The 21,253-nt window shown below is 32.7% G+C and overlaps 2 protein-coding genes across 3 annotated transcripts in view; both read left to right on the top strand.

The window, feature by feature from the left end:
* Positions 1 to 21,253, top strand: part of LOC115890583 (AF4/FMR2 family member 4-like) — a 298,633-nt gene that overhangs the window by 9,999 nt on the left and 267,381 nt on the right. The gene's annotated exons all lie outside the window — the stretch shown is intronic.
* Positions 10,652 to 11,912, top strand: LOC115890587. The gene is made up of 2 exons (XM_030910863.1): positions 10,652 to 11,147; positions 11,242 to 11,912. Exon 2 carries the CDS (start codon positions 11,245 to 11,247, stop codon positions 11,896 to 11,898), a length of 654 nt encoding a protein of 217 aa, XP_030766723.1. The 5' UTR covers positions 10,652 to 11,147; positions 11,242 to 11,244; the 3' UTR covers positions 11,899 to 11,912.

Genomic DNA, 21,253 nt, shown 5'->3' with positions numbered 1-21,253 from the left:
CCATATTGTGGTACATTTTTTTGTAGCGATTCATCATACGCATACGTTTTGCATTCGGCCCTTTAAATAGGATATTTATTTAGTTACTCCGTTGTTTTATTTAGTTTCTCCGTCTTACTGACAAATCTGTGTTAATCTGTGCTTAAATATAATTTATTTAATTCCAGTAATTTAGATTGTTTGCCACTCGGTTGACAGAAAAAGATGTTATCTGATACTTCTTCGTATGTTTTTATTAAATACAACAACCAAACCAATATATTTCTGATAATTAACAAATCACTATTAACTGATATTAACTAAACTTATTTATTAGAATCGAATAACCAAGTCAATAATATTTTCAATGATATAATATTGACAGCTTCTGGTGCTAATATGAAAGAACCATATACCATCCGAAGAGTATATCGAGAAGAGTTGGTATTCCAAAACAAATCATATTTTGGCGATTATAATGTACTAAACCAGGTTGGCTACATTTTTATTTTACGAGGTACTTTATAATTGAAGATAACATTTTATGATTGGATTTTATCGTGTTATTTATTGCTTGATAAACGCCCATGAACTCAGCTTAATTGTTGTTTAATGTTTTGTCATTCCATAGTATTTATTTACATAGTTTATTTTTTTTTGTAAATACCTTTGATTTTTTGGAGGATTTCATAAGACTCAGTTTTTTACATAATTTTTTATTGGTAATACCTAAAAAAATACCTTAAATCCGTAATTATAAATTTTATTTTTGAGTGCTATTTTCTGTTGGTTTTGGATTTTATTCTGTAAACTTTGGTACTTATTGGTATCCCCGAGTGTGTCCCAGTTAGTAATATGAAAGCAGAGTTAGCATTTTATTTTTTTCTACAATTTAATAAACTAACTTATTTTCTGAACTCTTGAGTTTATTAAAACATTAACTAAAAATTCAATTATAAATTTCGTGTTTTTTCGTCTAATAAAAATAAGCTGAGACGAGACAAAGTTAGGGCAAGGAAATATGAAATAACCCTCTTCACTATTCAACTTTCACCTACTTCGGGTTATTTCGCTAGTAGTGTAGAGGGCGTTTAAGGTCAAGTTTTAATACGTATTAGCAACTATAGCATACACTGTTAATTGCCACAGAGATGTTTATACTAAAAGAAACGAATATTAGGTTCGAGTTGAAAGTGCCTCTTATATCAAATTTAATTTTCTAAGAAAAAAATGTGTTGAACTTAGGAAATATTAACCTCAGAAAATATTTATTTTTAATGAATATTATTTGTTTCTGGTTTGTTTTTTTTTTTTTGAAAGTAGGGTATAGGTACTATGATAACAAACAGGTTTAAATGAACTAATGAGTTAAAACTGGTTGCAAATGCATTAAAAAGATGTAAAACTTTCAGCAACAAGCTTATATTTTAAATTATAATGAGGGGGTATTGGAAAGGCATTAATATAAATAAAATATTTTATGGAAAAACCAGTTGTGCTTGTTAATTATAACGCGTTCAAATTTATCAAAGGCATTGAGAATTATCTTCTATTTGTATAAACTTGTAGGTATTTGAACCACTCTACAAAAATGTGATGTATTTTATTAAAATAACCCACAAAGGTGCATTTTGTTCAAACTTTAAAGCCCGGTTGATACGGTCGGGTCCAAGTGTATTTGGGCCAAGTCCACTTTGATGCTGCTATACCATCCTGGCAAGGAATGTGAATCGTTATGGCAATTTGGTAAGTCGGAGAGAGCAAAAATACAAAGTATTTATTACATGATGTTAGATCTAGTGCATCTGATGCTAGATTCCATGAGCTTGGGAAAATACCGTATGATCGAAAAAACGACGTCCAGTTGGCTTGGAAATGACGATCGTTGACATTCCCCATATAATTTTACATATAAAATGACAGCGATCTTCAATTCATAGCAATCGCTGACATCGTTTACTTTTTCGATCATACAGTACTTGCTTTCTGTTTTTATTCAGTACATATTATTTTATTAAGCTTGTTGACCGTACTCTTCGTACACACCAAAATCGGCACTCAAGGCCAGAAATGCCGACCCCAGTATATACTCCCTAGTTGATGCTATCTAAGTATGGTATTGAGGCTGTGCGCGTCTCACTTGCTGCAGGGAGACGCGATATCCCCAAAGCTGTTTAGAGAACATTAGAAGAAATCTTTCGTCAACTGGACTGGACCAGCAAAGAATTAAAAATAGATGGAGAATAACTTAACCATCTTAGATTCGTTGATGACATACTCTTAATTGCCAATAGTCCTGAAGAACTACACTGAAAAAAAGGATCTCTCAGTCGAAATGAATATGACTTTGACCCAAAAGATTGGCGCGTTTCAATAGGGCCAAGAACGACGTTTCTTTGTCCAAAGCACATTAACTATCTTTTCTTAAGCTTTAAAAAATTACCTTAGGGAATAGAAGAATCTATCTGTCCAAAGTATTTCATTCTTGACCCAAAATTAATATGCAAAGAAGTTCTTGCTACAAGAACAATAGTCTCTTTGATTCATGCAAAAATTCTTGATTGAAAAGGGACATTTCTTGATTAAAGAGACACTTTTCTTAAACCAATAGCGAATACCATTGACTCAACTAAAATTTATTTTGATCTAAGAGAAGTCTATACATCATATACAGGCATATTACGAGGTATATTATTTTCTGAGAAATTTAGGTTTTCCTGGTCTGTAGTAAGTAAAGTAATATTATTTTCCTTGATAGTAGTTATTTCTGCTTCTTCACTCCTTGGTATTTTTTGGGGTGGTTCATCACTCTACAAATTATAAAAAAATGTTACATCACGATTAATCAAAGTAAAGCAAACAAATTATTAAAATTATAAGCTTTGGTACCATTTTGAATTTTTTAATACGATGACTTGAAATTCTAAAATTTTTGTAATTATTTGGATAAAAAAATCGATACTTACATTCTTATTCTATCTATATTTATTATCTACACAGGTAAATAGTCTAGTAGTAGGTAAATGTTTCTTACCTTCAAATATAGCAAATAAATACTCTAATTTCCATTTTTTGAGAAACTCCTTTAAAGAATCCATATATCCTAAAATTTGTCCATAAAAAATCACAAATGCATGTTAATAACGATCACTAATTAATTTGTTATACGATATGCGTTTAAAAAGCAAATTATGCAAAATTCCAAGCAACAAAACCGGTGCGTACTATGATGTGCGACCTATATACCGTATATACCGTCCTTTGTCATCGTCTTTGCGTGTCGTTATTATTTTTCATCAAAAGAGTATTTAGCTATTGGAAAGATGGCCATGTTTCTTGAATGAAGTACTTCCTAGCGTATTTTTGTTATTATCTTAAAACAAAGTAACTTGCACTTGGTTGAATGAAAATAGATTCAAGAGAAATTTTCGAATTTTTCAAGAGAACCAGTTTTCTTGAGTTAAGAGAGTATTTTCTTCAGGCAAAATATTTTCTTTTACGTTAAAATAAATTCTCTTGCCACTAAATTTTTTTTTTTTCAAGAACGATGACGACTTTAGTTCAAGTCTATCTTTTTATCAGTGTACAAGCACAAATTAATGAACTAAATACAGCCGGCAATAAAGTGGGTCTCAAAATGAATTTAGCAAAAACTAAAGTAATGTACAACGAACTAGTGGAAAGGAAAGACATTCTAAAAAATAACACAACACTGGAAATAGTGGAAGAATATATATATTTGGGACAACTTATACACAGCTCGGGATCTCTACTACCAGAAATCAACAGAAGAATTAAGTTGACAATGCCGGTGGATTACTTATGGAAGAAACTCAATCATATTCTAGAATGCCACTCTATCTATAAAGAAGAAAATATTCGACCAATGTGTACTATCAGTCATGACCGATACCTCATAAGGAAACTGCAAGTCGCACAACGGTCAATGGAACGAAATAAGCTAGAAATAACCAAGAGAGACCATAAAAGCAAAGGGTGGATACGACAAAAGACTAAAAAAAAACAACACTTTATTGTACAAAAAGCCAAAACAACTTCATCGACAAAGCATTCACAAAACAAAAAAGCACAAAAACAAATATACAAATAAAAAAATGTCATACAATACAAATCAATTAAAAAAAAAAATACGTCATTAAAATTACAAATAAGACATACATGGACATTGCAGAACACAGGCGTATCTAGAAAATTTTACAAAAGGAAAACTGTATAAAATCATGTTATACAGGGTGGCCCATCGAAAACGTTCCGCAAGGCATAACGGCCAGGGTATTTATTTTTTCAAAAAATCCAAAAACGCGTCAATTTTGTTTGTGAGGGGGACAACTTTTGCCCCAAAAATAATTGCAAAATATTTAACCCTCTAAGCGGGGGTGTCATCCCCCAACTTTTTTCAAATGGAAAGGGGGTCAAGTGGCGCCGCAATGAAAAGAGCTTTCTATTCTCTATATTTCCCCGCTTCGTATTTGAAAATCGGTCGAGTCATTGGGAAAATATGAAGGATTGAAATTTGAACAGTTTATTTAAGCATTTATCAGAGTAAATGATAATTAAGGATAAATTCCACCAATTTGCTGTTTTTTCTTATTATTTCTAGATGTTTACGTTGTTACATTTTTTCCCTTGCCACAACGTTGAACGATCAGGTGCGGTAGTTGCTAGATAGCTGTTCTGTGACTTGTACGTTGAAGTTCTTCTCAATATCGTTAAACTGACCCACAATAGAACTTCCAAAAATACCAGCCCACACGTTCAATTTCTGAGGGTTTTGTGTGTGCACCTCGTGAAAATCCCTGGGGTTGTCCTCAGCCCAGTACCGACAGTTGTGCCGATTAACTACACCGTTCAAAAAGAAAGTACACTCATCCGAAAAACACACATTAAATAGGAAATTATTATCATTCACTCATAGTTTCACAAAATTGCAAGCAACGATCAAAATCGTCTTCGTTGAGTTCTTGTACCAACTGAATTTTGTACGGGTGGAACTTGTGTTTTTTTAATATCCTTTGGAAACTTGTACGATTCCCGCCGGTCTCATTGGCTAATTTTCTCGTACTCAGAATACCTCCATAGCTTCATTTACTACAGGATTTTCCCTCTGCCTCTTTTTATTCATAACGGAACCAGTTTCGCGAAATTTTGCTACTAACTAGCGAACAATTTTGCCATAAAGGTGTTTGTCAGGATGGCGTTCATTGAATATCTGCGCAACCCGATTGCAAACATCTAGAAATAATAAGAAAAAACAGCAAATTGGTCGAAGGAATTTATCCATATCATTTACTCTGATAAATGTTTAAAAAACTTTTCAAATTTCAATCCTACATATTTTCCCAACGACTCGACCGATCTTCAAAAACGAAGCGGGGAAATATAGAGAATAGAAAGCTCTTTTCATTGCGGCGCCACTTGACCCCTCTTCCCATTTGAAAAAAATCGGGGGATGACACCCCCGCTTAGAGGGTTGAAGATTTTGCAATAATTTTTGGGGCAAAAGTTGTCCCCCTCACAAACAAAATTGACGTATTTTTGAATTTTCTGAAAAAAAAATTACCCTGGCCGTTATGCCTTGCGGAACGTTTTCGATGGGCCACCCTGTATATCATAAAATAGTTATAAAATATTAAATACTAGACCTTTAACCAGTGTGTGAGATGATCAAAATTTTAAAATTCAAAATTGTTCATGATTAAACATCAACAAAAAAGTCCTTTACCGCATATATGGCTCTCTCCAGTAAGTATGATTTCAGAGCTTTGCGAAATGCGGGAAAGAATGAAAGTGACTTGATATTCGAAGTAGGGCTGTAACGAGCGCTGTCTTTTCACTTGACCGAGTACCGAGTACTCGGCTAAAGGTAATGGCCGAGTACACCTAGTACTCAGCTGCCGAGTAGTGGAATTGTCGGGTTTTTAATAGTCTTAACAGTTATGCGACCTTTATCAATATATACTAATTATACTATGCATCATAACATAATAATATTATATTTTATACATAATATAAATATAAATATATAATTTAACATTAAAGAAAGCTATGTAGTTAAAATTTCCGGAATTCCCCGGCCTTAAACCAATGATCTTGTTTGTTTTGCCTATGATTGGCGAACGGCTGGGATTCCCCGACTACAAACCAATGACCTGGTTTGTTTTACTTATGGAGATATTGTTTTATTCTGTGGTTCCCCATGCAAACTGATATTTCTAATGTACTGGATTCTGAATTGATTCTTTTAAGGTGCGATGGCGACGTTGATTTTGTTTTAAGCAAATCTTATATGTGTAACTAATTTAAAAGTGAAAAATAATTCAAACCATTAATAATACCCTTTAAAGTTATATTAAAACGAGTGAGTGCTGACCTCTTTTAGATTATAAGTATTAAATTATTATTTCACTGTGTTTGTGTTATTACTTATACTTATTATTATTACTTTGCTAAAATACATTAATTAAAGTTATGAATGAATAACTTTTTGTTTATTTTATTGTCACTGTGAGTCTCATTTCTATCTGTTTTGGACATGCATAAATGGATTGTTTATATTACTATACTTTACTCGGCCTACTCGACCGAGTAAGGCCGATTACTCAGTTAAAATTCTGGCCGAGCACCGAACTACTCGGTACTCGGTGCAGCCCTAAATCGAAGGCAAATGATCGTACATTTTCCTAGCATTGTACAGTATTAAGCCCTTAATTAGTTCTGAGCTCGGGGTTGGCAGATAAATATCGTGCTCCGCATTCCTAAGTGGATAGTTGTGAGAATGGATGTCATACTCAGGTAATGGATGTCATCCACAGAGTCAAATCCATCAAATGGCAATGGGCAGTGGGCAACAATGGGCTCAACTACAAAGAGAGTATCTAAATATGTGATGGAGGCTACACCATAATTGGAAATGGTTGAATAAGCTGAAAATGATGATGATGATGAATTAAAGTTCAACCGAGAGTTCAACATCTACCTTTTACGGTAACCAATACAAATAAGTCAGTCAAATATTAAGAAAACGAGTAGATTTATATCTGCTTTTAATTTTCATTGGTTCTTCGGAAAACGCCAATTGATTGAATAAGGAAAATCCTAATCAAATTCCAACGAGCAAATTGATTAAAAATAATTGGAGTAGTAATAGGAAGCATGAATAAAAGCAGATTAAAGAATTAGGGTCGATGTCGATAGCATGGGATATGAGTAGTAATACTTGTCATTTAGTAATATTGAAATATAAGTATTTAATATAAAGGAAAATTGCCACTATTATTGTTAATAAATTGAGTAGAGATTTTAAGATTGTTAACAAATAATCATTTTTATTCCCTTGCCCCGTTGTCATTAAGCAATAAACTTACAAATAAATATGTTGGTTTATATTTTAGACTACACGGTATACATAACTCAAAGTAGTTGATATTTTTTTAATAACATCAAGACAGCGAGTTTTGTACGAGATAATTTACCTAAATCGCTAAAAACATCTGGTAATTTCCATTAGCAATTTGAAAACGGTTGTCCTTAATGGATTAATTTTTTTAAAGTTTATAAAAAGAGGCTTATAAAAACTCAAAAATAATTGATAAGTGAGATATAATTATGGATATTAAGATATCTCGAATAATATCTACGAAAATATTTTTACATTAATATCCACATTTTTTCTAAATTTTATCTTTTTCGAATATTGTTTCAAAGCATGCTGAACAATGTTTGTACAAATAATCACATAACTTTCTCAAAACTGTCACTTAACTATTTCTACAAATTGCAGAATTTATAAATGATAATTAGTAGATATTCATAAAGTAGTAAAAGGTTAAAGTTCCTTTTTTATGAATTTTATGCAAAAGATTTTTGACTGTAATACAATGTCTAGTTTTATTTAAGTGTTTTTAATGGATTAATATAAAAGGTCATAGGGTAGTTCAAAATAAAGTGGGAATGTGTAAATATCCTAATTTATAATACACGGAATATGTAAAATGTATGGGAGGGGGAAGTTTATCACAGCGACTTTATATATCTACTAGCGTGTACCAGCGACTTCGTTCGCGTCGAATTAATCATTTCTAATGGTGATGATAAAGCAAAGCAAGAATTTCCATTAACATACAAACTGGATAAAATTTTCTCACATTTATGTCAGCATGAGAAAAAACAATATGGCGATATTATTATATAACTTGGTAATATTTGGTTTGGTTTGGTTTGGTTTGGAACGAAGAAACTACTCCTGTTTCATCTCGTTGGAATTTGACTTTCGAAAAATCCGTTTGCCAAAAATAAGGTTTTTACGTCAAGCAGTTTAAGCAGAATCATGGTTAAGAAATTACCCAACTTTTTGGAACACCCTGTATGATTTTTTAAAAAATTTCAAAATATGTAAAAAAGCCAAATAAATTATGCTTGTCCAAGCGTTTTTCCGAAAAACTAACCGTTTTTTAAATAACAAATATTGTAATATTTGAGGGGCGTTTTCACCCTCTTGGAATTTGAGATTCGAGAAACCCCTCCTTATCGAACCTCTACACCCCATAGTCAACCGTTTGCCAAAAATCAACTTTAAACGTCAAGCAGTTTAAGCAGAATCGTGATTACTCAGTGGTCATATTTTATGAACCACCCTGTATAAATTTATAAAAAATCTTAAAATATGTAAAACAACAAAATAAAATATACGTGTTTAAGAGTTTTTCCGAAAAACTCACCGGTTTTTAAATAAAAAATATTTAAATATTTGAGGGATAGTTTCACTCCCTTAGAATTCGAGTTTCGAAAAATCCCTTCTTATCGAACCTCTACACCCTAAAGTCAATCTGTTTTCCAAAAATCAGTTTTTTACGTCAAGCGCTTTAAGCAGGATCGTGATTAATCAATGACCAGATTTTTTGAAACACCCTGTATACATTTTTAAAAAATCTTAAAATATGTAAAAAAAAACAAAATAAAATATACGTGTTTAAGCGTTTTTTCGGAAACTTGACCGTTTTTTAAATAAAAAATATTGTAATATTTGAAGGGTGGTTTCAGCCACTTGGAACTGGAATTTCGAAAAATCCCTTCTCATCGAACCTCTACACCCTAGAATTAACCTGTATGCCAAAATTGAGCTTCTTACGTTGAGTGGTTTGAGCAGGATCGTGATTAATCAGTATGTCAGTCACTTAAGGATTTTATATATTAGTATAGATTTGTCACAACCTTACACAATTAATATGCTATAAAAGCTTGTAGCGAGATTTATCTGGGTAGATAATCAACAATACGACATATAATCTAATATTGACATAAGTAATTCTAAGAATAAGATAATATTTAATAAAATAGTTACCTATCATCTTAATGTTATGACAGCAAAATAGCAAAGGTTTGGGTGTTTGGCTGAGGGCAACAGCTAGTTTTTCAAATTATGATTCTTTTTAGTGAATTGAATCACACGATTCAATATTTAATTTATTACTAATATACAGAGTGAGTCTTAAATAAGTGCATATATTTTCAGGGTCGGTAGACCTCGATAAAAGGAACATATTATTTTTTCTTTACCGTTTTTCAAATAAGTCCAAAATAATTCAAATAAGTCCAAAATAAAATGGAGTTATTTTACTTCCAAAATTTCCAAAAAAAAATGATTTTTGCTAAAATTTGACTTTTCGGAGTTTTTTTTTCTTGTAAATTTAATCTACTACCAATGTTGCCATATTATCAAAAAAATATGTTTTTTAACTAAAATAAAAAAAATTGCAAAATTTTTTCAAAAAATTCCAAATTTACAAAAAAAATCTCGCGAAAAAACCTCAATCGTGTTTCTGGGATCGAAATATACTACCCCTAAAAATATTTGCACCTATTTAAGACTCACCCATATAAAATTGGTATAATAGAAACATAAAATACGAGATTAAATATTAATACACAATACTTATTAAATACTTACTATATTATAACTATATTAATATTCGCACTACACACACTACTTACTAAAATAATAACCTTACCGATCTATAATTTATATTATTGCTACATATTAACACATATTTTTCAATAAGACGGAGAAACATAATTAAAACAAGGATGCATTTGGTCCCTTAAAAATATCTTATTTAAAGGGACCGAATGCAGAGCGCATGCGTTTAATGAATCACTACAAAAAAGCTGTGCCGCAGAATAAGTATTATTTAAATTGGGAATACATTTTTTACAAAACGCAACAATGCATTCTAGAAAAAAAACAGTCTGACAACGCCATAGCCTTATTAAAGGTCCGAGGTCACGGCGCCGTGCCGCGCCTTGATTTTAGAAAGTGACGATGTTAGAAAGCGAAAAACAATAAGTTGCAAAACGCTGTGTACGTTACGACGGTCAAGATGAATCTACCTACATTAGGGTAGAATGGGACCTCGCAGGGTCGCTCTTAAGAAAAATAGATACTTACTCTCATTATAGTTTCATATATAGTCTAGGCCTAACGGATCGTATTCCGTGAACCACTTATCGATGCGTCGACACTCGACACTAAATCAGATGGGGACACAAACTGTCACATACATAACATACACATACAGCGCGCATATTAACCAACCACTTGACTTCGTAATCTGAGCGGCGTGCTGCTGAAGAAAGAGAGGGGATAGAAGTTAAATCCTGTCGCCTGTTGAATATGTTTAGTGTTTAGTGTTTTTATACACTTTATAGATCCGGTTGTGGTATTTAGTTGAACGGTGGTGGTGGTAGTGGCATATGACGTTGTATTTTTTTTGACGGTGGTACGCTCTATTCATTTCTGCCAGTGACATCAGCTCAGCTCTGGCTTACAGTCTTTCTCTTGGCGTATCATCAAAAACTTTCTTGTCGTCTACCTCTATATTCTACCTTAAATTTTTCTACTTTTAATAACACCAAATCTACTTTGACATCTACTCTTTCTAGCAACTACCAATACTATTAGTATATTGTGTATACATCATCAAGTAATTATATAAAATATATATTCAGTATTATACCTTCTGTTCGATCCAATGTTCGGTGTTGATATCAACAACCAATTTGATATTTAGGAGACCGATAATATAGCAGAAAAGACAAGGCGAGATTTAACCGATTTTCCTGACGTGCTCACGGAGTACCACACTAGAAATGTAAGTACTCGTAAATCCATAAATATCTATTACAAGTGACTTACCCACAGAATGAACTAAATATTATGTTAATGAGTGTATATTTTTGTTACAGGCCATGGGCAACTTACGTGTCACAGCGACAGATTCGCTGCTCTCAAGCTTCATTGACTTCAGCATTGATAATTCATATATTTCGCCGCCAACCTGGACACTAGAAGACACCAACCACACCAACCAGACTAACACCGCCAACACTGCCAGTGCCGTGGAGTTGTTGGACTTTGGGTCCTGCTTTTACAACGCTGAAGACATGGATTCTTCGCCATTCTCATTTCCACAGCAGGAAAAATATTCAGAGGACCCGACATCTGTAACAAATGAAATCTACCAATTTTTACACAACAACGCCACCATCGCTGAATATGAAGCTGAATATAATGCAATGCCCACCACCAACAACAGCTATGAAAGTAACAGCAATGAAAGTAACAACATCGAGTACCACACAAACACGGTAAACTATTTAACTGCAGTGCACCAGCAGCCATGTGAATTTTATGGACCTTTTGTGGGCAGCAACGTTAAAGAATTTATGTCAAAGGCTTCATTGGAGATGAAAATTTTGCAGGAAATTGTACGCATTTATTCCGAGACTCATCTCAGCCAACTCGGCGACTACGACGACGCCGCGCGCCGTTTTCTACAGAATGGTTTTCCGAGAAAAAAGTCTCTTCACATGTACAGGGTGGGTCAAATTCGACGCTTTTAAATGGAAGCAGCCTTTCCTATAGGAGATAGACAAAAACTAATATCGGTGTCTGGAGCTCAATTTTTGTCAAAAACATGACGGTGAAAACCGCATATCGATATCTGTTACCGTTTCGGAGTTACGGGGTGTTTTTCAAAAATATGCATTTTTAACAAATTGCTGTAACTTTTTTGCTATGGAAAATTTTGTATTTTTATGAAAACATTTCCAAAGCACCTTTTTACGTAAAATTTAATGGTTTAAGTATATTTTTTTTTTAATTAATAATTTAAGAATTATCAACAGAAAATTTGATTTTTTATATAGGACACCCTGTATATTTTTAATTTATTAAAAAGAATTTAAAATTACCTTTCCAAAAATATAACACACTTGATATTTTGCTCGATTCCTCTTCGAGATATAGAGTATATAAAAATTCGCCCGCTTTAAATAAGTAGGCTTTGAACGGCACCGGCTGTAATGCAAAAAAATTCTAGCTGTGAGCATCAATTAAAACGAAAATAATATTTGCTATGAGAGATGCAGAATTTTATTACAATATAAAATATCTTTAACCATCATCAACACATTTAAACTATATTTAATAACAATAAAAATAAATAGCAAACCAAGACATGAGATTTTGCTACAGGTGTTCAACATATCGACCGTCTTCTGTTATGGACAGACGGGGCAGTTTTTGAACATTTCTCGCGAAATTCAATAACTCAGTGGGGGTGAAAGATATCCTCTCATAACTGCTAAATATTTATAATTCTTGTCTAGATTATACAGAAGAATAAGGAACCTTTGTTCTTCCTCAAATATATCCATAGGATTAGATCCATGGGCACTAAGTCAGGCGGCCTCGACGGCCAACGGCTGGGATCTTGGTTAGCTATTCAATTATTCTTGAAATTGGCTGCAAAAATTTGCTGATAACTTCAGCGTTCAGAGGCTGTGCGTCGTCTTGCTGGAAAATATGTTTTCGAGTTCCATTAAGGGCATATCATCAATAAGGGGTCCAAAGCCTACTAGTTAAAAGTGGCGAATTTTTAAAAATTCTGTATTTTGAAGGGGATTATAACAAAATATCAAGTGTGCTATATTTTTGGAAAGGTAATTTTAAATTCTTTTCAGTTCATTAAAAATATAGAGCGTGTCCCAAATAAAAAATCTATTTTTCCGTTGATAACTCTTAAATTATCAATTTAAAAAAAATTATACTTAAACCATTAAATTCTACGTAAAAAGGTACTTTGGAAATGTTTTCATAGAAATACAAAATTTTCCATAGTAAAAAAGTTACAGCGATTTGTTAAAAATGCACATTTTTGAAAAACACCCCGTAACTCCGAAACGGTAACAGATATTGATGTGCGGTTTTCACCATCATGTTTTTGATGAAAATTGAGCTCCAGACACCGATATTAGTTTTCGTCTATCTCCTATAGAAAAGGGTGTTTCCATTTAAAAGCGTCGAATTTGACCCACCCTGTACATGGTAATGCAACAAATATGTGACGAAAAACAGTTGAAAACGAGCGAAAAATCAAGTGTTCGTTTGTACCGGCTTTGTTGTGCCCATTTGGATCGCGTGGTGGAGTCGTTCTTTGGCTACAAGATCCGATATATAACTAATTGTCCGCAAATTGAAAGTGCAAAGCTGCTGCAAATTGGCGCAGTGAAAATTACTTTTGAGATGGCATTGAATGATGATGACATTGCAGGATTATTTGAATATGCATTCAAGTACGAAGGCGACAACACTGACTGCGCCGCCGCCAATGAAAATGAAATGACAACTCGACGCCAATACAATCGACGCCAAGAGTATCGCCAGCTCCCAAAATAACGACTCCATCTTGACGATTGGTGGATTGAACAGCATAACAGGGTCAATTGCTCTGTGGCACAACAATAGTGAACCAATTACATTTGATTTAGTGTTTACATCAACATTAAACGGTGAAGATTGTTCTAATTATTACATAAATTGTAGCTTAAGTAAAAAGGAGTCTATTGTCACGCCGATTGGCTATTCGCATAATCAAATGTCGGTACACTTACAACACGCAGGTCTATTTACAGAGCAGCAGTGTCAGTTTTTCGTCAAGCAAAACAAAAACGCATTCAATCAAATTCGGCGTAACAGTAATTTATATTTGATGAATAAAATTGTATCTTTGACCATACCATATAATCCGGGGACTACTGCCCTACATAATACTCTGAGTAATGCCGTTGTCCGTGTACCGACGTTTGATTATGCGACTGCTGTAACATTTTTAACAAAATTGTATTATAATGTATGTTTAATTCATTGTGTATCCATTTCAATTCAAACTTATCATTTGTCATTTGTCAATCAATGTATGATGAAAAAAAATTGATCTAAAAATCAAACTTTTCATTTTGGAATTTAACCCACACAAAATATATCGATCATGAAATTACATATTAATTTTTTGTTTTAATAATTATAACCCTTTTCCACGCTGTTTGGACTTATTTCATTATATTTTTGCGGTAAAACTTGTCATTTATATTTTTTTGTATGGTCTATATATGGTCCGCGCTTGCGCGTTTTCATGAGTTTTAAAAAGTATTATCGTTTCGCACACCTTCTGTGTTGCGAACGATAATGCACATATAGTACAATAATAAAATATTTTTAGTGCAAAAAAAAAGTCACAATTTACGACAAAAAAACTTTTTATTCAAGACTACTAGAGTAGGTACATACGTACATACATACATTGAACACATAAAGAACACACAAATGAAAAAGCGCCCGCCATTCCGCAGAATATTCAAACGAGCTGGCACAACAATAAAATAATATATTGTACTAGCATGTACCAGCGACTTCGTTCGCGTCGAATTAATCATTTGTAATGGTGATGATAAAGCACAGCAAGAATTTCCATTAACATACAAACTGAATAAAATTTTCTGACATTTATGTCAGCATGAGAAAAACAATATGGCGATATTATTTTATAACTTGGTAATATTTTTTGAGGGGTAGTTTCATCTCGTTGGAATTTGACTTTCGAAAAATCCGTTTGCCAAAAATAAGCTTTTTACGTCAAGCAGTTTAAGCAGGATCGTGATTAATCAATGACCAGATTTTTCGAAACACCCTGTATACATTTTTAAAAAATCTTAAAATATGTAAAAAAACAAAATAAAATATACGTGTTTAAGCGTTTTTTCGGAAACTTGACCGTTTTTTAAATAAAAAATATTGTAAGTTATTAAGAAATTACCTAACATTTTGGAACACCCTGTATGATTTTTTAGAAAATTTCAAAATATGTAAAAAGAACAAATAAATTATGCTTGTCCGAGCGTTTTCCCGAAAGACTAACCGTTTTTTTAAATAACGAATATTGTAATATTGGAGGGGCGTTTTCACCCTCTTGGAATTTGAGATTCGAGAACCCCTCCTTATCGAACCTTTACACCCCACAGTCAATCCGTTTGCCAAAAATCAGCTTTAAACGTCAAACAGTTTAAGCAGAATCGTGATTACAATGGTAATATTTTATGAAACACCCTGTATAAATTTATAAAAAATCTTGAAATATGTAAAACAACAAAATAAAATATACGTGTTTAAGAGTTTTTCCGAAAAACTCACCGGTTTTTAAATAAAAAATATTTTAATATTTGAGAGATAGTTTCACCCCCTTAGAATTCGAGTTTCCAAAAATCCCTTCTTATCGAACCTCTACACCCTAAAGTCAATCTGTTTTCCAAAAATCAGCTTTTTACGTCAAGCGCTTTAAGCAGGATCGTGATTAATCAATGACCAGATTTTTCGAAACACCCTGTATACATTTTTAAAAAACCTTAAAATATGTAAAAAAACAAAATAAAATATACGTGTTTAAGCGTTTTTTCGGAAACTTGGCCGTTTTTTAAATAAAAAATATTGTAATATTTGAGGGGTGGTTTCACCCTCTTGGACTGGAATTTCGAAAAATCCCTTCTTATGGAACCTCTACACCCTAGAATCAACCTGTATGCCAAAATTGAGCTTCTCACGTTGAGTGGTTTGAGCAGGATTCTGATTAATCAGTATGTCAGTCACTTAAAGATTTTATATATTAGTATAGATTACATGCATAAAGGGATATTGGTGTGTAATTATACTAATTATAGACGAGACGACCGACGCGACGCACAGTGCTTCGTCCCATGGACAAAAATCGAAAAAAAAAGTTAAAATTTACTAATATCTGAATATGTAATTTTATACTTATAGCAATGTTCAACCATCCTGTATATTATTTTTTATAAATTATTAAAATAATAATTTTATTTCTAAACAAGTTCGTGATTGTTTAGTTTTTATTTATTTTTTAAGATGATTTCTAAATGGGTATAAAAATTTTAGGTTTTCATAAACATATCAAAACATATCGTATTTATTGAATATTTTTGTTGTGATATTCATACACTTTTAATTTTTGTATAGTTCACCTGCGTCTGCTTGCGACGAACTTTATTTTATAATACTTTTCAGATGGAGTAAAATTGATAAGCAATGCCGATCTGGTTAATACTTAGCTTGATCATAAGAACAAGAACTCAAAATTGTTTGTATTTCAAAAAATGTGTTCTTTATTAAATATTGGTGAACCTTCCAGTCAAATGAGACACCACTTGTGCCTGAAAAAGCCCACTATGTTGAAGCAAAACGTCGCATAAAAAAGTTTCCATCTTTCAATTTATTATAAAACCTGATACCCAAGAAAAGGAAAAAATAATATATGGATATGGTCTATTAAAGAGGTAACTATTAACATCCGAACCCCTCATACCAACAAAAAGAACAGTAACAACGCGAAAAAGTAACATATTAGAAAATAATGTACAGAAATATCTTATATGTGAGGATACTTCATCTACCTGTGATTTGGATACCTACTATAAATTTGGAAGATTCTGTCAGCAGTGATTCTTCTGAATCAGAGTAGTTACGATCTATGCATTTTGTTATCCTAAAGTAAATTTATAGTATCTTAAGTTTTTTTTTAATTAAATATAACATTAATGTTTCTTTTTCATTAAAGAAAAACATTTTTATCTTATATTAGGCTTATATTGTAGAAATCATGTTCTAATGTTATTTCAATTCTTTTTTATCACAGGGATTTATTTAATACTTACACCGTTTTTATACTATAAATTATTATTTCCTTAGATGGAACACAGCTCCAACATTTTTATTATTTATAAGATTTTTTTTCATAAACGTGGGACTAAGAACATCATCATTTAGTACAACGAGAGTACTCATCATTTGTGTCAAATAAACCTAGTTTGAATAAATTGCCTACACTAAAAGAGTATTTTTGCATTTTTGTCCTCTAGAGCCGTATGTTTGAAGCACTGTGCGCCGGCGGCGGCGGCGTTTGTCAGCAAGATAAGTGCCACATCTGTAAAATACTTAATCTTTGATATTGCTTTACCTGGGACTTAAGCTGAACATCAATAAGACTAAAATCATGTGCACTCCCCCGGAAGATCACAACAATGCTATAAAAATCGGAGATGAACTGTTGGAATATGTAGCGGAATTCAATTACCTCGGCAGTTTGATTTCGGAAAAGGCCAATATCGACTCTGAAATTCAGCACAGGATTAGCAGGGCCTCAAGAGCATTCTGGAAATTAAAAGACAGGGTTTTCTACAATCATGACTTGAGCACAAAAACGAAACTTGCGGTGTACCGAGCGATGATAATTCCGACCATGTTATATGGAAGCGAAACCTGGGTGCCGTACCGCCGACACATGAATGCATTAAACAAGTTGCAACAGAGACATCTTAGACAACTCTTAAGAATAAAATGGTTCCATCACGTCTCAAACGTATCGGTCCTTCAAAAAGCTAACTGCGAGAGTATTGAAGTCATGATTACAAAGTCCCGCTTAAGATGGGCTGGTCACGTATGCAGAATGCAAGAAAACCGCATACCAAAATCTCTGCTTTACGGTGAGCCATGGTACAAAGAATACAAGGTATGATATTGCGCAGGTTGGTCGCTACGTCACAGGTGATAACAGGCGCTATTGGTCAGCACGCTCCGCGCGCCAGTTCAAATCGTCAAGGTATTGTTATAAACCTGTTTTTTTGTTTATATACCGTCATTGAATTATCGCTAAGCAAGTTACTGTGGAGCAGTGCGTAAGGAGTTGGGCTAGGAAGCGAGAGACCGGAGTTCGAATCTCGGCGGGACATGACTTTTTTTTTAAATACTGTTGTATTCTATAGTTTATTTTTGTACTATAAAAGAAAGAACTATTTATTCTGTTATTTTTTAATCTGCGGTATTAATATAAATTGATTGTTGGTACAATACCTCCATTTAATATAAAATAATATTCTACTTTTTGAAATGTATCTGGCCCTAATTGTACCTAAAAGTAATATATTTTTACAGTGATATACCATATTGTAAACTATTTAATATTTCAGTCACTTAAAAAGTTAATTTGCATTGAATAATTGCCTACGATCAAAGGAAATTTGAGCTATATAATCCTTGATGGGCATATTCTGGGTATGCAAATACTTCCTCTAAATTTTGGGTTTCGTTCAACCGATTTATTCTCAAAACCTGAAACATCTACATATAAAAAGAAGCACCAGATCACTAATTATAATAAACTTCACCCTTGGAATTACTTCTATCACAATTACAATACATTCATCTGCATTGGCATTTTCTATTTTTAGATGGGAAACAATATAATTCCCAACATTTTTTAAATGATGTAACAATTCCTCTTGTGGTTACTTTTCCATAGATATCCTCATCTCTGTCCTCATGTGAATTCAGAGGCAATGAACATAAAAATTATTTACCATAAACATCGCAAACTAAAAACCTAATAAACAATTTTATACCGAATACAGAAATAAATTTAGTATTCTTACCTATTATGGTCCAAATCCATGTTAATAGATAATTATTATTTTTAAATATATTTTTGAAACTGCTGGTTTTAGTAATTATTAAATTAAACGAACTAAAAAGTCTTAAAAATAAACAATTCTTAACCATAACCCCAAAAAATGCAGATCTCCTGCCAACTTTCTTTATTTTTTATTTATTCATTATTTTCCTAGTGACGCCACAGGTGGTATGCGCGAACTGAACGAAATTGGAGCCGCTATCGATCACACCTTGTATTCTTTGTACCATGACGGTGAGCTTGTAGACGGTAAGAGGAGGCCGGGTGGACAACTCAAAAGGTTCAAGGATATTTTCCACGAAAACTTAAAGGGAATTAACAAGCAGAATGAGTGGGAAGAGGCAGCTCACAATAGAACGGAATGGAGAAGAATTGTAAAGTCAGTTAAGAGCGACAACCAAAAAGTAAAGAGGCAACAAGGCAATGAGATTTTTGAATGTCTGGAGTGCGGTAGACAGATAACATCACGTATTGGGCTTTTCAGTCACAGAAAAGCTCATGAAAGAAAACGCCTTGCGTGACCATCTTCTGATGCGTGTCAAATACTCGTCAGCGAGTAATGGCGGTAGTAGTAGTATATCATATGTCAATTTTTGATATTTTCACATATGGTATCGCATATCGATTAAGGAAAATTTGACTCGAAATACTAAGTGTGTGGTATCAAATTATTCGTAAAAAATGATTTTTCCAAATATGCTAAGGAGCCACCCTCGTTCCATTTGAAAAAAAATTGAGATATGATTAAAAATACGATTTGGGCATCTTTTAACTGGCCAGGACAAGACACTAAAACATGCTATATTTCCAAGGCTCCTTGATTAAAAATTAGTGTTTTTAACATAGCCATTTACACTCTAGATTGAAATTTAAAATACGATTTTTTATTAAGCGAGAATGTCAAAAGTTGATATATGGTATGTCATTCTATTCAGAGTGTCATTTTCTATCGAATATAGTAAAAAATACCCCATTTGTGAGTGCCATTTAAAAATAAAAAGTTGTAGTCATTTCCGGTCGAACAGGAAGTGTGATTTGGATACTATAAAGTAGTAGCCATTGCCGGCGAAACAGGAAGTGACCAAAAACAACTAAATACGTCAATCAATCCTAATTTATGTCATATTAACATACCAAATCTCGTTTTTTTATCTAAAAAATTAAAAACGTTATAGGGGCGAGCCACTTTTGAGACGCACCCTGTATATATTCTTCTATTTCCAGTATTATGTTATTTATTAGAATGTCTTTTCTGTCTACTAGTCCGTTGTAAAATTCATTTTAAGACATTAGATCCTTTACTCACTAACCAACTCTAGGTATTGTCTTTTACCAAATTAAGCCTGTTTTTTCTAAACAATATTCCTGCAGATCTGAATTATTTAAGGGTAAAAAGCCGTCTGGCGGCCTTATTCTTTTTTTAACAGTTTATGTTTGAATGGGGCCTTTTAATGGATAAAGAGCGTTCTAATTAAATTGGGGAAAGGAAAACCGTTGGAAAAATAATGGAAAGACCTAGGTAGAGTTAAAGTACGTTAGGATAAGCCGAGGAAAAGGGATCCGTTAATACCGAAACTGGATTATATTTTAATTTTTAATTATAATTTGAATTCGACTTATTATTTAAAAATTAGATGGCGGAATTTACATCTGATTTATTAAATCATTTATTTTTGATTTTTTGGTATATAATAGAATAAATAAACATCTTGTTTGTTTGAAGGCGATTCTACATGCTTAGATTAATGATAACAAAATGATAGATTTTTATGTACCTATAAGAAGATTGTACAGGGTGGGTCAAATTCGACGCTTTTAAATGGAAACACCCTTTTCTATAGGAGATAGACGAAAACCAATATCGGTGTCTGGAGCTCAATTTTCATCAAAAACATGATGGTGAAAACCGCACATCAATATCTGTTACCGTTTCGGAGTTTTCAAAAATGTGAATTTTTAACCAATCGCTCTAACTTTTTTGCTATGGAAAATTTTGTATTTCTATGAAAACATTTCCAAAGTACCTTTTTACATAGAAGTATTTTAATTTTAAGTATAATTTTTTTAAAATTAATAATTTAAGAGTTATCAACAGAAAAATTGATTTTTTGTTTGGGATACCCTCTATATTTTTAATTAACTGAAAAAAATTTAAAATTACCTTTCCAAAAATATAGCACACTTGATATTTTGTTATAATCTCCTTCGAAATACAGAGTATTTAAAAGTTCGCCACTTTTATCTTGTAATCTATGGACCCCTTATTGATGATATGGAACTTAATATGGAACTTAATGGAACTCGAAAACATATTTTTCCAGCAAGACGACACACCGCCTCAGAACGCTGAAGTTATCAGCAATTTTTTGCAGCCAGTTTCA

The sequence above is a fragment of the Sitophilus oryzae genome, unplaced genomic scaffold (genome assembly GCF_002938485.1).
Source record: "Sitophilus oryzae breed Bouriz unplaced genomic scaffold, Soryzae_2.0 scaffold_888_pilon_pilon, whole genome shotgun sequence".
Lineage (NCBI taxonomy): Eukaryota > Metazoa > Arthropoda > Insecta > Coleoptera > Curculionidae > Sitophilus > Sitophilus oryzae.
Note: the sequence above shows the minus strand (reverse complement) of the source record. Positions and strands in the feature narration are given on the sequence as shown.